We start from the raw sequence: 18,355 nt of genomic DNA, 5'->3' as shown, positions 1-18,355 counted from the left end.
AGTTGAAACACGAGCTGACAATAAAAGCAAAAAGAACGACAAAGCTGAACCTGCTGAGGTTCCTCGATCGAGTCAGCCCAAGCTCGATCGAGGAACCAGTGTGCTCGATCGAGTCAAGTCAGGGCTCGATCGTGGCACCACCTTGACAGACGACGGTGTTTCAAAACTTGATTCTAAGGTCAAGCAAGCCGAGCCCATTACTATTGCACTACCTTTTCCTCATCGGCAACAAAAATCCAAGTTGGACATAAGTTTATGGAGGTCGTGAAGAATCTACAGGTAAGTGTTCCCTTTAATGAATTAATTACTCAAGTGTCGGCTTATGCAAAGTTCATGAAGGAGATTTTGACAAGGAAGAGATCCTTTGATGCGGTGGAAACTATTGCTTACACTCAGAAGGGCAGTGCCATGTTGCCAATCAATTCACCACCTAAATTAAAGGACCCGGGAAGTTTTTCTATCCCTTGTCATATTGGTCATCTTGCTATTAGTGAAGCTCTTTGTGATTTAGGAGCTAGCGTCAGCGTTATGCCTTATTCTATTTGTAAGAAACTAAATATGGGTCAGTTGACGGTTACTAATATGACACTACAGATGGCCGATAGATCTGTTAAACACCCACTGGGGGTGTTGGAGGATGTTCCCGTTCGTATTGGGAAATTTTTCATCCCCGTTGATTTCGTTGTCCTGGACATGGCTGAGGACAACCAAATCCCTATCATTTTGGGCAGACTATTCCTACACACTGCGGGGCGGTTATAGATGTTAGTCAAGGGAGATTGGCTCTAGCTGTGGGGGATGATACGATTGTCTTTAACTTGGAAAAAGCATTAAAACATCCCATGATAGAAGAGACTTGTCATAGTATAGATGTTGTTGATTTTACTATTGCTGAGTGTCTTCCTATGTGTTTGGACAGGGATCCTCTGGAGATTGCCCTGGTTACGGATTCAGCTGATCAGACAGGTTCATGGAGTCCGAAGTTCATCGGATTGAGAGGCTTCTAACTAGGGAGAAATGCCCCCATCAAAAGGTATATAGTTTGGGTACCGCACCTAAGGTAACTGAGGTAAAGAAACCTGAACTAAAGCCCCTTCCCTCTCATCTTAAGTATGAATTTCTTGATGACTGTGAAATGAACCCAGTAATTGTCAATGCTAGCCTACTTGAAGCTCAGCTATATGCTTTGTTGACTGTTTTGAAAACTCATAAAAAGGCCATTGGGTATAGCATTGACGATCTGAAAGGGGTTAGTCCTGATTTTGGTATGCACCGTATTCATTTGGAAGAAGGCCACAAGCCTAGTGCACAAGGTCAGAGACGACTAAATCCTCCAATGCAGGAGGTGGTAAGAAAAGAGGTACATAAATTACTTGATGCTGATATTATCTTCTCTATATCTGATTCTAAATGGGTCAGTCCTGTCCAAGTTGTACCTAAGAAGGGAGGTACTACAGTAGTAAAGAATGATAAGAATGAGTTGATTGCTACTAGACTTGTTACAGGGTGGAGGATGTGCATTGACTATAGGAAGTTGAACACTGCCACTAAGAAAGACCACTTCCCACTTCCTTACATTGACCAAATGTTAGAGAGATTAGCATGTCATAGTTATTTCTATTACCTAGATGGCTACTCCGGTTTCTTTCAAATACCCATTCATCCTGACGATCAGAAAAAGACCACTTTCACATGTCCATATGGTGTATTTGCTTATAGGAGGATGCCCTTTGGTTTATGTAACGCTCCTGCTACTTTTCAGCGTTGTATGATGGCCATATTTTCTGATTACATAGAATCTATCATGGAAGTCTTTATAGATGATTTCAGTGTGTATGGTACTGATTTTGATGTTTGCTTGAGAAACTTGACTAAAGTTTTGCAGCGCTGTGAGGAGAGCAACCTTGTTTTCAACTGGGAGAAGTGCCACTTCATGGTTACTGAAGGGGTGGTACTCGGTCACTTGGTGTCAGGTAAGGGTATTCAAGTGGACAAAGCTAAGGTTGAGGTAATTGAGCAACTCCCGTACCCGGTTAATTTTAAAAGTGTGCGTAGTTTTCTTGGTCATGCAGGGTTCTATCGCCGCTTTATTAAGGATTTCTCTAAAATTGCTCAACCTCTAACTCGGCTACTTCATAAAGATATACCTTTTGTGTTTACTGATGAGTGTGTTAAGTCCTTTGACAGGATTAAACAAGCTCTTATCTCAGCTCCCATAATCCAATCTCTGGATTGGAGTCTTCCTTTTGAGATTATGTGCGACGCTAGTGACTATGCAGTTGGAGCTATTTTGGAGCAGCGAAAGGATAAGGTGTTACATGCCATCTACTATGCAAGTAAGACTCTTGACGATGCGCAGATAAACTATGCTACTACGTAGAAGGAGCTTCTTGTAGTTGTCTATTCTTTAGAAAAATTTAGAGCTTATCTTATTGGTTCTAAAGTTATTGTTCACACTGACCATGCATCTTTAAAATATCTTTTAACCAAACAAGAGGCTAAGCCACGACTTATTAGATGGATTTTGTTGTTACAAGAATTTGATTTAGAAATTCGTGATAAGTCTGGTGCTGAGAATGTTGTTGCAGATCATTTGTCTAGGCTGAGATTTGTAGGAAGAGAGATTTTGCCCATTGATGACTCTTTTCCAGATGACCAGCTTCTAGCTGTAGCTGCAAATAATTCATGGTTTGCAGATTATGCCAATTACTTGGTAGGAGGTACGCTTCCTCCTGATTTATCCTATCAGCAGAAGAAGAGATTTTTGCACGATGTGAAGCGGTATTTCTGGGACGATCCATATCTATTCCGGGAGTGTGCAGACGGTATCTACAGACGATGTATTCCAGAGGGTGAGGTACGTGCCATCCTTTATCATTGTCACTCTTCTTCTTATGGTGGTCATCATGGTCCTTCTAGGACATTTGCTAAGGTAATGCAATCGGGTTTTTATTAGCCTACTATCTTAAAGGATGCTACTACTTTTGTCCGTTCTTGTGATGCGTGTCAAAGAACGGGTAATATCTCGCAAAGGCATGAGATGCCTCAAACTGGAATCTTAGAAGTAGAGATTTTTGATGTTTGGGGCATTGATTACCAAGGGACATTCCCTACTTCTCATGGGAATCAGTACATATTAGCAGCTGTAGATTATGTTTCTAAATGGGTGGTGGCAATTGCCACCCCCACTTGTGATGCTAAATCTATTGTTAAAATGTTTCAGAAAATTATCTTTCCACGGTTTGGAGTGCCTCGCGCGGTGATTAGTGATGGAGGAAAGCATTTCAATGAGCGTCATCTCAATTCTCTCTTGAAGAAATATGGCATTACACACCGTAGAGGATTGGCTTATCATCCTCAAACCAGTGGACAAGTAGAGGTTTCTAATAGAGAGTTGAAACAGATCTTAGAGAAAGTGGTAAGCAAGAACAGAAAGGGTTGGAGTCGGAAGCTAGATGGCACCTTGTGGGCTTACCGTACTGCATTTAAGACGCCGATTGGAGCATCATCTTACCGTCTAGTCTATGGCAAATCTTGCCATTTACCTGTGGAGCCTGAGAACAAGGCAATGTGGGCCATAAAGGAGCTGAAAATGGATCCTTTGCTGGCGGGTGAGAAACGACTGATGCAGTTGAATGAGCTCGATGAATTTCGACTGCATGCCTATGATAGTGCTCAAGTGTACAAGGAGCGAACGAAGAAGTGGCATGACAAGCATATTTTGCAAAGGGAATTTCATGTCGGTGAGAAAGTTCTCTTATTTAACTCTCGTTAGTTTGCGTTTGTTTCCAGGTAAGCTGAGGAGTAGATGGTCTGGACCGTTCACTGTTGCTGATGTGAACAAATTTGGGTCAGTTACACTGCAAACTGACAAAGGAGAGACCTTCAAAGTGAATGGGCAACGACTGAAAGTCTACTATGAAAGAGCTCATGTTGGGGTAATAGAGGCCCTTGACCTCTTTACCATTGATTTTTCTTACTGATGAAGAATTACGGTCGTGTGGGACCGCAAAAACCAGCGCTACCGAGAGGCAGCTCGGATATTGTAATTTATTAATTTGTAATTAGGATTTAAATTTAATTATTGCATTTACATTTAAGTTTTCCTTGAATTTTGAGAGATGACAGGAGGAATTTCATATGTTTTATAAGTATTTTGTGCAGGATTTGACGGAATTTGAAGTTGGGAATCACAAAGAACGAAAAAAGACGCCAGCAGTAGGTTCCTCGATCGAGTCAGCCAGGGCTCGATCGAGGCACCAACGTGCTCGATCGAGTGCAAGCAGGGCTCGATCGAGGCACCAAGTGGGAAATTTAAATCAAGTTAGAACGAAAGTTGGCATGTACTGATTTTGGTTCCTCGATCGAGTCACCTCAGGCTCGATCGAGGCACCTAGTTGAACCGGGTTCTGCGTGTTTTTCCGGCCCGTTTTTCCTTATGATTTGTTCTTAATATTTCCAATTCCCCTTTTATTCCATCACTTTTGTGCTGCGTTTTTCCTGCCATATCCCTCTTTATCTCTTAATTCTTCATCATTCATCATCAAATCTCTCATAAAACTTTCGTTTGTTTGCTTATTAAGTGATTACATCAATCTTTTGTGCTTATTTTTGCAATTTCATTGCTCTATTTGCTAAGGTAAGTCTCGATTTGCTCTCTTATTGTCCCGAAAAATCTGAAATTTCTTGCTTAAATCTTGAGTTTATTGCTTTGAATCTTCCATTGCTCATATACAATTCCTATTTCCTTGCTTTTTAGCCCTTTATTTGTTGAATTAAATACCTAATTTGCTAATTTGGGAATTAGGGTTCTTCAAAATCCGGGTTGAATTTATGCATTAAATTGGTTAGAAATTGTGTTCTTATGCTTGGAATCTTCATTATTTGATATATATTCATGTTCCCCTAGCTTTTTGGATGGTTTACTTGTGATTTTCAGTCTTAAAGATCGATTTTTCGACCCATATTTGCCAAAAAAAACGGGACTGTTTTTGCTTCTTAGTTGGGGTATGATTGTATACTTGTCTATTTTGCAGATAATGTCGTCCACCAGGCAAGGAAACAAGAGGGCACGGGAGAGGAGCGCTCCCATTCGTCAACCGGAGGTGATACCGGAGGTAGTGGAGTCTTCCGAGGAGGAGGATTTATGGCCTTTTGATGATTATCCTTTTGTTGAGTTCCGTGACAAGGAGCAAAGGGACAGGTTCGAGTTTTTGATGACCAAATCCATGAGTGCTACTAGATGTGTGGATCGAAAAATTTTAAGAACCTTGAAGATTGATGACGTTATGTTGGGTATGTTCGTTGAAATTGGTTTACAGGGTCTTTTTCTGCTTCACGAGTTGTCTTATCCTGCCCTGACCCTTGAGTTTTTGAGCTCATACGCCTACTTCCCCAATGACCATCTTATTCGGTTTAGATTGCTTAATGTAGAACGGTCTTTGACTTTTGACCGTCTTTCCGAAATTCTGGGGATTGATAAGCACACTGATGGGGATTTATATAATGATAGTGGGATGTCTGGAATCCGATATTTCCCCTTGTTTACTGGCTATGCGGATGCTGACGTTAGTAGTATGTCTTTGTTGGATGTCCAACATGTTTGCCTTCGACTTTTCCTACGGTATTTGAGTTACTTGCTTTACGGGAGGCATGACAAGAGCAAGGCCTCTTCCTTAGAGGTCTTGATTCTAACTAGTTACTTGAACCCATTTCGGGAGAGGACCTTCCAGTTTTCTCCCCCTGCTCTTGTTTGCCAAGCTTTTGACCGTATGATTGGGAGATATGGTGATTTGGATTGTGGTGCACTCATTACTAGGATTGCTCAGGTTTTATGTGATTTTGAGGGGGATTGTAATACTCCGTATTTATAAGTTTTAGGGTACTCTATCGAGTAGGCCTTACTCTGTCGAGTAAGGGTAAGTTGCGAAATAAAATAGTTTCTGACCTGTTGGGTACTCGATCGAGTAGCTGGGGCACTCGATCGAGTAAGGGGGTACTCGATCGAGTACCTTGGGTACTCGATCGAGTAGCCGGTTTTACGGGGAGTTTTCTCGGGTTTTGTTAATTATGTGATTAAGGTATTTAAGCTTCGTCGTCATTATTCTAAATCACTTTTACAAAACCTAAATTCCTGTTTAAGAGAGAAAGCAAACAAGTTCATCTTCTTAATCGCATTCTTAGCAATTCCCGGAGTTCAGACGGTCAGTTCTTGTCGTTGTTCATACCGTTGAGTTCCTTGCGTCGAGGGTAAGATCTATATACCCTTTTTATTGAATTTCCTTTGATTTGGTTAAACCCTAATTTAGAGATTGGGGGTTTTATGTGTAGTATGTGATGTGGTAGCCTCTATGTGTTGTATGATAGGAGGAGGGTTCATAGAAGAGGCTTTTTGACTCGTGAGAGAGACCGTCGATTGTGTGCATACCAGGTAGGATTTCCTACTCGCAATAGTCCCATAATGGGATATTGATTGATGTATTGTATTTGGTTGTTTGATATAATAATTGTATTGTGTTTGTGGTTGTGATCGTTGTTGATGGTTCGCGAGGCGTGGCCTCGGCTGAGTGGGGTCACTTGCGGGAGTGGCTTCACGCCCTAGTTTCGCCTTCTGTGGAACCCGCCACAGAAGGGATGTGCACATTAATGGACAGGGTTATCGCTCACTATGTGGAACGGGGATTTGGTGGGTACGGCTGCGGTCCCCCACTGGCAGGGCTGGTCTAGTGGACAGTCAGTACTGAGATGATTGGAATTGGTCGTGCGTGTGTGTGACAGTTAAGCTGTCTGTTTATCTTATTATTGCTATACATATTGATTGTGTGATTAGTACTGACCCCGGTGTTGTTTTGTAAACCTGCGGTGATCCATTCGGGGATGGTGAGCAGATATTGAGCAGGTATTGAGATGAGTACTGGGATAGCTGGGATGCCACGACATGATGATAGGAGTCTTCCGCTGTAGCTTTTAGTTTATTTACATTTCAGTTAGAACAGTCAGTTGGAGAACATGTATCGTACTTTTGGTTTGGTTTTGAGGATTGTAACTATTCGTTAATCATTTATAATAAACGTTGTTTCTTCATTGTTGTTTGATTATCATTGCCTCGGGTAACCGAGATGGTAATGTCATCATACCTGAGTGGTCCTGGTAAGGCACTTGGAGTATGGGGGTGTTACAGGGATGACCTCTATGAGCCTATGGATGACCATGAGCCCTTAGCTGATGACGACCACTTGCGCTATGATGTCTCCTACATTGACATTAGGAACGGGAAGGATCATTATTGGAAGGTGATAGCGTAAATACTAGGTCGCTAAATACTAGAATTAAACTACCAAATTAACAATTTATAAGCCAAACTATACTCTAGATTACTCTAATGGATAAAGCAATATAGTGCAAGTAAGGGTCGATCCCAAGAGAAGAACTTTTAGGCTAAATACTTGAATTGTAAACTATTGACCACTAATGACAAGTTTATAAACAAACAATGGTTATCAACAATGACAAACAATAGATAAACATAGATAAGGGGGGGTTTTGAGTTTATTGGTAACATGAAACAAAGTAAAATTGCAATCTTTGTCTAACAAGCAATATAACAAACACTTGGTGAACAAGAGAATTCAATATTAAAGAGGACTTGGTGCAATCCTTCCTTAGTAACCAACAATAGTAAAGTTTGACTCTTTTATAACTCTCCTCTTATTATCCACCCAATACTTTCAAATCAAGATGTTAACATACACAAATTAAACCATTCATGTATGTCCTTCAAGTTTAATCAACAATTCATTAAACCATGAGTGCAAATCAAACATGAGCATTAAGAGTTGTGCCAAGATAAGAAGCTAGGATCAATTCTCACAAGATTAAACCATACAAATGAGAAAAGATATGAAATTTCCTACTTATTGCATGAATACTTTAAACCAAATCAACATACAACAAGCTTGCTCCAAATAATCCTAGATAGATTAAACCATTTCTCTAGAATTTGCAATAGTTGGGTAAACAAGATGCAAGAGTGATCAATTCTAACATTCATCTACTCAACATAAGAATTAAGCATAAGGAAAGATCAATAGATAAATAAGAATAGATTAAAAGAGTCTTACAATACCAAAGTTGGATACTTTGGATGAATTACACCAAGCAAGGAAGGATTTAGCCTTCCATAGTCTTCATAAACCCAAAATACAAAGAAAAATTACAACTTGAATGAGAAAATCCTCTAAATTATTACAAGCTTCAAACCCTAAATGATGAGATTAGATGAGATGATATGATGTTGTATGATGCTTTCAGGTCTTCAAACTTTTGGGTATATATAGGGCTTCACGAAAACCTAAAAAGATTTCCACCTAAGAAGCCCAAAAGAAGATTAGAAGGCTCCGTAAAACAAAGCTGCGCAGGCTGCGCAGCCTGCGCCAAAAACACCATTGCCTGCGCAATCGTGCACAGCTGCGCCACCTGTTTGCGCAGCCTGCGCATAGGCTCGCAGTTTTGGCCTTCTAATTCCAAGAGCTTTGACCTCTTCACTTGTTCTCATTTCTTCTAATCTTCACTCCTAACTTCTCCCAGCTGAAACTTAGGTCACATGTGCCGCTTGTGCCTTGTTCTTGACCGTTGAGAGGTCCTCTTTAACTCTCGGGTTCCGTGCATCAACATAAATTGTAAAACCGAGGTAGAACGCGCAAGCTACCACATCAAAACCGAATGTCAAATACTAGGAGAAGTATACTTAACAACCCATATTAAAGGACATGAGGGTGATAAAATCACCCTCTAAAACCGACACAAAAAACTACTATCAGAAGGTCCGGGGTCATTCTTACATGCTTTTGCCTTGTGACCATTTGCCGGCTGTGGACCCTCTTGAGGAGAGTACAGCTAGGGAGATACCCCCACCTGTCACTTATTTGATTCCGCAGGACCTCTTGGTTACTTTTCCCAGTTCCAGCACTATTACTACTACTGGTGGGCGTCGGAGACGTCGTCAGCCTGCCACCCACTTACCTGGTTCTTACCAGCCTACTCCTCCTCCTCCTCCACCTCCTACAGCCTATCTTACCCAGGGCTATCATTTTGACCCCGTTCTTGCGAGAGAGCTGAGGATTCATGAGGGAATCAACACCGCATTGACTGAGCGGCATATGTGGGAGCAGATGGAGGCTATGACTCTTGCTGCAGGAGGACAGTACACGGGCACTTCTCCTAGCTACTACACCACACCTGGTGATGATAGCCATGTCTTCCACCTTTTTAGAGTGACTCCTGCTGAGTTTGGACAGTTTAATACTGATTATGGTGCTTTGGGTCGTCCTTTCTACACTCTAGTCCGTCCCCATCAGCCTACTTCTGTCTTTCCCAAGGATGTGGGTGTTCCTCTTTTACAGCGTGGGCAGTTTGGTCAGTTTGGAGCTTCTACTTCTGCTGCATCAGCTTTCCCAGGAGGTGGTCGTTCTAGAGGCCGTGGTAGACGAGCTGGTCGTTCTAGAGGCCGTGGTACCCCTGCTTCTGACCCTGAGCTACTATCTTTGTATGCTGAGATTGATGATTTTGATGAAGCTAACCTTGATGATGATGGAGCTCAGTAGTGACAGCTGGTCACTACATCCCTCACTTTCCAACTGGTTTGGGGGAGGCTTTTGCATTACACCTCGTATTATCTTTCCTGTTTTTGTTTTATTGCATTTCTTATTTTCCCTCTTCCCTTTGTTAGTTGTGTCCCATAGGTTGCTGGATTTCTGTGTGATTGCTATGCTGTAGGCGTCACAATGAGGACACTGTGACATTTACGTTTGGGGGAGAGTATTTATTTCTGTTGTGTGTAAAAAAAAATTGAAAAATTTATAAAATTCAAAAACATGTTTTATTTATTTTGAGTCGAGTCTTGGTGAATTGTTTAGCAATGATGATAATTTGCTTTGTCTCTGCATTTGAATCCCATCTAGTTGTCCATGTACATTGTTTTGACCCGTTAGCTATGATGAACAAAGCTCTTTTACTCAAGTCTTGACCGTCACAATATGCCTTATGCCGAGTAAATTTGACTTTATTTTGTTGGTAAACCACTTAAATTTCGGAGGTCTTTAGAGCTTCCTAGGCCGGGAACATTAATAAACCGGTCTCATTGTTATTTAGGCTGAAGAGTGTGGTCTCCTTGTGGAATATGTAATATCAAACTGCATAAGTGTGACATTAGTTTCTTGGCTTTTGTGCGTTCATATGATTGAGTACATGAGGAAAGGTGATTCTTTTTGTTCAAATATGCCATACATTACCCAATTTTTGCTAGCCCGTTTGAACCATGTAGCCATTTTATATCCTATTTCTTAGCTACATTCCAGAATTTGCCTACCTTTTTTTCGGGACAGTCACAGTTGCTTGAGTCTTTATTGTTATAGCTGCTTTGGTTGGGTTGGGACTTTTATTGTCATGTGGGTAGTAGCTATCTATTTGTAGCAATTGTGTGACCTCCTATGTTGAAAAAGAAAAATATTATGAAGCAATGAAAAAAAAAAAAGGAAGAGAAGAACAAAAAGAAAAGAACAAAAAAATGTCAAAAAAAAGGAAGAAAAAAACAAAAAGAAAAAAAAAAGAAAAAAAAAAGAAAAAATCGAAAAAAAAAAAAGAGAAAGAAAAGAAAATGAAAGAAAAATTCTTGTTTCATCAAGTTTTGTTAGGAGGTCATGAGTGGTAATTACTGGAGTCTAATGCACATTTGGAGAGTCTTTTCATTCTCTCATATGTTGTCAAAGTTGAGATAATTTCTCCAGTTGGATGATTGTTTTATATATTATTAGATTTGGCTATTGGTTTAGTGCTGCGACTACCGTCTGAGCCTCACATACCCATACGTGCTTTTGCACAAGCCACTTCTATACTCATGTCACTTTACCACCATTTTGTCCTTGATACATGTACTTGGTCTGTATTGTGAATGCGCACTAGTTGGAGAATCTTTTATCACATTAGATTGTATGCATGTTTCATAAGTTGAGTGAGTGTCTCTATTCTTTCTATCTTACATATATCTCACCCCTTATGAGTGCATGAGTGAAACCGCGAGAATCCAAAAAAATTGTCTTACAAGGTTGAAAAACATTTGGCTGAGTCTCGGTATCATGTCACATCTTGAGTAAGAGCTGCGTAAATCCGTTACCCGTGCCTTTGAATTTGTTTTATTGGCACAATTTTTGGTCATTACTTTGTTATAGATGTGGATAGCTGGGATTTGTATGTGCCTAAATATTTGATCTGAGTTATTCATTCACCATTTGTTTGTTTGTCCTTTGTTTGGTTTGATTGCTTTGCTTGAGGACAAGCAAAGGTTTCGTTTTGGGGAGTTTGATGTATCACTTTTATATATACTTTTATAGCTCCTTTCATACCATTTTATATACCGTTTTCGTGCCTTTATATCATTTATATGCCTTATTTCAGTGAATTGTCGATACTGCCGCTATTTTATGTTTTAATGCAAAAATAACGCATTACGAGGATAATCAAGCTAAGATGAGCATAGCGGAGATGGCATAGTGGAATACACAGAGCATGGCACGAGGAACGAGGTTGCATGAAGGCTAAAAGTGAAAGAAACGAAGAAATCATCTGTGAAGCTGGTTCCTCGATCGAGTCCCCTGAGGCTCGATCGAGTAATCGTCCTCGATCGAGTCACCTTAGGCTCGATCGAGGAACCTCTCTGGCAGATTTATTTCTGGATTTTCCTAAAACAGTTATTTGTATTATAAATTAGAAACTCGTACGGGATTATTAGGTTATGCTTTATTTTACTTAAAACGGTTGAATACTCTCTCTAGCTTTAATCTTTCCTTGCTACAGTACTAATCTTTCCTCAATAATTAATCATTCAAGTTTATGTTATTCAATTATTGTTCTTATTTCATGTTCTTAATCATGTCTTCAATTATCATTATTGTTGTTATTGCTTTAGTCATAAGTAGCTAATTTCCTCATCTAGGATGAAGGGGATCTAGATTAATTAGAAAGGGAAAATTGATTAATTGCTAGAAAAATCACATAAGTTGTCGTTTGATTATTGTTCTTATTCTAGTTAATTAACTTAGGCTTGAGTTGTTAATTAGTGTAGCAAATTAATCCTTTCACCGACCGGGTTAGAATTAATATAGGCTGCGATAATCAAATACATTGTATCTAATTATAGCGACCGCATGTTAGAATCGATCTAAAGGGCATAATAGAATCGACCGATCTTGTGACCTTAGACAACTTGATAGATCTAGCAAATGATTAAGAGACCCCATATACTTGACCTAGTGAGCCGGAAATCCTAGACTTTTAATATCATTGTTTTAAACCCTTTAAATTACTTGCAATTAGTTGGTTAGATAACAAACAACACAAACCCCCAAGAAAACGGTTACCTTTAGACAATTTAAATATTTACAGACTACTTTTACCGCCTCCCTGTGGATTCGATACCTGTCTTATCACTAGCTATTCTTGTTAGTTTTGAGATAGTTTTATTTTGATTTGGTGATACGACTTTAGCCATATCATAATATCTAAAGATCCAGGTATTACATGACCCTATTATTGATACGTGCTCTTATTGCATCATATTTCATTGTTGAACAAGTTTTTTTTTTTTTTTGACAGCTGTAAAAAGAGGTTTCTACAGTCTCATGGCCTGACGGGTCAGGCCATGTGCTAGAGTATTAAAATGTCTCGGAATAAAATTAATACATAAACAATGAAATAAGCCGAAGGTGCCCCTCGTATCTTCCAAGATATCTGCCAGCAAATGATCTTCCTTTTCCACTCCTGCAATTTCATTGATAAGTTGAAGACAATCCGACGAAATATCCAGATGTAGGATGCCCTCAGAGGCTGCCCATACGAGTACATCACGCATTCCCAATGCCTCCGCTTGTAGAGCAGCTTCCGCCCTAATTTTCACACTTCGTCGCAAAAGTTCTTGTCCTGTCGAGTCAAACGCCACCCACCCAAATGCCGCCATATAGGTTTTATCCCAGTTAGCGTCCACTTTAACTCGTATCACCGCACAACGATCTAAAGTTAAGAGGATATCCTTCCTTGATCCTCCATCTTACCGTATCCATCCTTTCCTTGGGGGATCCCTTCATAACAGCCCTAAACTTTCCTCCTCCAACCTGCTCATTGAGGACCCGTACCTTTTCCCCAATATTCCCATAGAAAAAATCCACGATACTCCGCCAATTCAGCTCCAGGCCCTCAAATTTATACCTATTCCGAAGATTCCACAAGCCCCACAGAACTGCAACAAACATTATCACCCTCCTTTCACCCCCCCCCCCCCCCCTCCTCTTTGCCAGAAAGAAGCTTGATCCAATCAATGATCCAGTCAGTGATGCTTAAGGATCCAACATTATCCACCCTGATTCTTAATTCCGATCCTGCCCAAATCCTTCTTGCACTTTCACGATAGCGAAACAGATGTTCAACTGTTTCCAAACTTCTATTAAAAACCCCACGCATGCCACAGAAGACATCCATTTTCAACTTTCGTTTATAAAATTCCATACCAACCGGCAGGGTACTGGTAATAATCTTCCACACTAGGATTTTCCATGTATTTGGGATAGGAAGATGCCATAGTCGTTTCCTACAGAAATCCTTTCCCCGGTCGCCAATTCTCGAATTATCTTTAGGTGAGCCCCTCCTATGAATGTATTCATCAAAGAGTAACCCATACCCACTCTTTACTGTATAAATCCCATCCTTAGTGAGCGGCCAAAAAACCTCATCAATATGCCGTGAATCCCGTAGCTGCATTGGCAAAATCTGTTCCGAATATTCTTCCTTGAAAAGTGCCCGGACATAATGCTCATTCCACTCACCATTTGGCATAAGGAGTTGTCGCACCTGCAGATTAGCCATCTGGGCCTCATTAAGACCCAACCAACAATCCTTTGGTTCCGGCCTAGAACCCCCAACCCATCTAGCCAGCCAAACATTGAGCGTTGAGTTCCTGCCATGTTTCCAACCAATATTAGTCTGAATCATTTGGAGCCCATGGATAATGCTGCGCAGCCCCCACGAAATACCAGATTCCTTGGTTTGACGACTGCTAAGAGTAAAGTTATTTGTCCCAAACACTTTAACACGAAAAATCTTACCAAACAAGGAAGAGTCGCCAGAAACTAGTCGCCATCCATGCTTGGCCAATAGGGCTTGATTCAAACACTCCACATTACGGATTCCTAAGCCTCCGCCACTTTTAGGAATACTCAGGAAATTTTTACTACACCAGTGAACATTTTTCCCCAATTTACATCCCGTCCACCAAAATTGCGCCAAAAGAGAGTTAATCTTTTTTGCCACACTTACCGGAATTTTGAAAACCGATAGAAAGTAATTTGAGAGGTTTGATAGGACTGATGAAATTAAAGTAAGTCGTCCCGCTGGTGATAGAAAAATCCCATTCCATGAAGAAATCCGTTTAGTAATGTGTTCCACTAATGAATTGAATATTCCTTTTTTCGATACCTGAAATTCTGCCGGTATTCCAAGGTACTTTCCAATTCCTTTATTGGTCCTAATCATTAGAGTCTTCAAAAGTTTCTGAACATTCGCTAACGTAGTATTTGGACTGAAGATGATACCTGATTTTTCAGGGTTGATCCTTTGTCCCGAAGCCTCGCAGTACTTATTAATAAGGCGCATAAGGTAAGCAGACGTTCCCCCTTTATCTTCAAAAAAGAAAACTGAGTCATCAGCAAAGAACAAGTGTGTTATTGGCCGGACTCCCCTACAAAGCCGAAAACCATGTATCCTTCCAATTTCATGGGCATGGTCCATATTAACCGACAGAACCTCCATGCATAGAATAAACAGGTATGGGGAAAGCGGGTCACCTTGTCGTAAACCACACATCGGCCGAAATTGAGGCAGCGGTTTTCCATTAAAGAGAATTTCATAGCTCACTGTAGTAACGCAATTCATAATGAGCCTTACCAGCTTCAGGGGAAAACCAAATTTGAGTAAAACCGATTCCAAGAAATCTCACCTAATCATATCATATGCTTTACTCATATCAGCTTTAAAAGCACGTCTTCCATGTTGCCCATTTTAAACTTCGAAATATTATGTATAGCCTCATGCGCCAGCAAAATATTATCACTAATATTCCTACCCGGTAAAAAAGCGTTTTGGGTTTCACTAACAAGAGACCCCATGACCTTTGACATCCGGTTGGCAATGCATTTAGTCACAACCCGCATTATCACATTACAGAGGCTTATGGGGTCGATAGTCCGAAACCCCTTCCGGTGTATCCATATTAGGAATCAGCGTAATAAAAGTTCTATTTACCTCCTTTAAGACCCTGCCATAGTTAAGGATAGACAGCACCGCACTCGTAAACTCATCTTTGATCATAGACCAACATTTTTGATAAAAACAAGCCGGAATACCATCTGGGCCAGGAGCTTTAAAAGCACCCATTTGAAACACAGCTCCCCGGACCTCTTTGGCTGTGAAAGGTTTGTCCAGACGGTCCACCTCATCCTGTGTTACGAAATGGTTAATGTACCCAAGAACATGATCGAAAGTAGATTTATCCCTTACCTCCAGGCCATCCCCTGATGCTCTATAAAGATCCTTAAAGTTCTTTGGAATTCACCACTTACCAGCTCTTCCTCATAACACCATTCCCCATCCTCTCCCTTCAATCCATGAATATGATTTTGACCTGCCCTACCTTTAACCCAATTGAAGAAGAACTTAGTACATGTATCCCCATCCACCATCCACTTAACCTTTGCCCTCTGTTTCCAAAACATCGCCGCAGCTTTGGCAAACTCCCGCACCTCCTCATTTACCCTAGAATACTCCTCATCACCTCCCCCCGAACATGCTAAATTCATTCCATGCTCTAATTTTTGATCAAAATCCTCCCACTTTATCTACCATTCGGCTTTTTTATCAAGAGTTCATTTTTTAACACTTGTTCTAACTCTTGCCATCTTCCTGACAAGGCGAAAAGCCGGCGACCCTCTATCACTTGTACTCCAAACCTTGCGAACCGTCTCCAAGCAATCCTCGTAATCCAAAGCCCAAGCATCAATTTTAAACGGACTTTTTCCCCCACTTCGTGTAAGATTCAGGTCAACTTCGATGGGGGCATTATCAGAAATCTGAATAGGATAGTGCTTAATACCCGTATCCGGAAATAAAGATAACCAGTCCTTAGAACCCATAGCTTTGTCTAGTCACTCATAAACTCTCTTATCCCCTTGATGATTGTTGCACCATGTAAACCGGGGTCCCTTAAATGGGATATCCACTAGCTCATTTCTTATTTTCCATAAGCTGAAGTCCTCCGCTCCATCAATTTTCCTTTGACTTGAACTTAACTTATCACAACTAAATTCCACTTGATTAAAATCCCCTACCATAAGAAATGGGTATTTACATGTATCAAACCATTGTTCTAGATCCATTAGGACGGATGCACGCATACTAAGATTCGGTGCACCATAGAAAAGCACAAGATACCATAACCTTCCGTTATATTTTTCAACTACTAGAATGATAAAATTATTACAAGCCTTAATCAACTTCATCCTTGACTCCTTTCTCCATCCGACCCATAAACCACCCGATGCCCCCACGGCATCCACACCAAAATGATTAACAAAACCTGCCGACCTAAAAATAGGGAAAACTTGGCTTGCACTACATTTCGTCTCGATTAAAAACAAGAAATCCTAAAACTTACTACCTAATAACGCCCTTATTTTAGGAATTGTAGGGGAGAGCGTATTATTTAGGCCCCTACAATTCCAGATAAGTCCCATCATGGTGAGCGAGGAGGTTGTGAAGGCCCAACCTCCGCAAAGCCATCCACGTCAGCTGTCATACCATTGACAGAAGGTTCAGAGGAGTCACTAGAATCCAGCATAATAACGTCATCAACATTCATCCTAAAACCCCAGATCATCTGCTGCTTCTCCTCCCTCTGATTTCCTTGATCCCATAGTCCTTTCTTGGCCAACCTCTGTAAGTACTTCTTAGCATTGTCCAAAGACAACCTAGCTTCCTCAGGAATGATATAATCCCCAGCTTCCGTACAGCACTTCCTTTTTCTTGTAGCAGAGATTGCCTCCTTGTGCTCCTCACGCAAATCAGAGGCATGATAAACATCAGCTAGCCCCAAGAAACCATCAGATGTACTCCCAACAGGTAATGCTGCAATTTGCTTTGATTTTGCCCCAACTTCTGGGACGTCAAAAAATTTAATTCCCTGGTGACGAGAAGGCTTCAGGCCCCTCACCAGCTCCAACTCCTTTTCATATGCATCTTAAACCAATTTTTCCAAAGGGGCTAAATTAGACAACCCTTCATCAATTTCCTTGCCCTTCCTGAGAATAGCTGCTGAAACCAGAGAGGTTTGTCTGCCAGCAATCAACTCATTGCCATTTGAATGCTGTTGCCCAGTTTCAGAGCCACCCTGAATTGCCAGCTGCAGCTCAGTATTGATACCTGATAAACTATCAGAGGAAATGATAATAATCTCCTCAGGCACTCTTTCAGAAGAAGAGTCATCAGACATAAGAGCCTCCTGAGCATTGAACCACTGATTAGCAAGCTCATCAGCATCAGGGCCAGAAGAAGCCTCATCATCAGCATCAGTTTCCTCCATACCAGTTATGCCATTATTCTCCTCATCCTCTGCAACCACAGCTAAACCATTCATCAGACCCAAATCCTCCTCATACTCCTCATTTCCTTGACCTTGACCTTGCCTAGAGCTTTGCCCCACCTGCCCATTCACAGATCCACCCGGATAATGATACCATAGAGGTAAGACCCCCCTCAAGTAACTCAGAAGTTTGATTATAACCTCTTTGTTCATCCTCCAACCTTGCCCAATCCATATCAATCCTGTTGGAGATAGCAGCCTGGATTCTCTCATCCCTATCCACAAATCCACTCAGACTATCATGAGTTGAATAAATAACATATGGATCTTCAGCTTGCAGCTGCACCAGTACCCCTTACTGAAGCAAATTTAAATCCTCTTGTATCTCCATCTCCTCCCCTGCACTATGAAAAGCCTCATTATTATTGTCCTCTTCAACTAGCCAGCCCCCAGCACCAGGCATACCCCCACCATTAGCATTCTGGGTCTCAGTATTCATGCCCACATTCTGAGTAACAGCAGCAACAGCGGCAATATTGTTGATGAACAAGTGTTTTCATGCTTCTTGTTGGTCTATTCGATAATTTTCTAAAGTTTTTTATATGTGCATTACATTTTCGTTGAACAGCACCATTACATTTTCGTTCTTCCTTTTTGTTTTTCATCTTCCCTTTTTTT

The 18,355-nt window shown here is 40.9% G+C and overlaps 1 protein-coding gene across 1 annotated transcript; it reads right to left on the bottom strand.

Annotated features, from left to right (window-relative positions):
* Positions 1 to 14,947: 14,947 nt before the first annotated feature.
* On the bottom strand, positions 14,948 to 16,232 carry LOC141649030 (uncharacterized). Its single transcript, XM_074457733.1, has 4 exons — positions 16,050 to 16,232; positions 15,663 to 15,938; positions 15,346 to 15,540; positions 14,948 to 15,040 (listed from the first exon to the last, which is right to left on the bottom strand). The coding sequence occupies exons 1-4, from the start codon at positions 16,230 to 16,232 to the stop codon at positions 14,948 to 14,950; spliced, it is 747 nt and encodes a 248-aa protein (XP_074313834.1).
* Between the last annotated feature and the right edge of the window lie 2,123 nt (positions 16,233 to 18,355).

Source organism: Silene latifolia, chromosome 3, assembly GCF_048544455.1.
Source record: "Silene latifolia isolate original U9 population chromosome 3, ASM4854445v1, whole genome shotgun sequence".
Classification (NCBI taxonomy): Eukaryota; Viridiplantae; Streptophyta; class Magnoliopsida; order Caryophyllales; family Caryophyllaceae; genus Silene; species Silene latifolia.
Note: the sequence above shows the minus strand (reverse complement) of the source record. Positions and strands in the feature narration are given on the sequence as shown.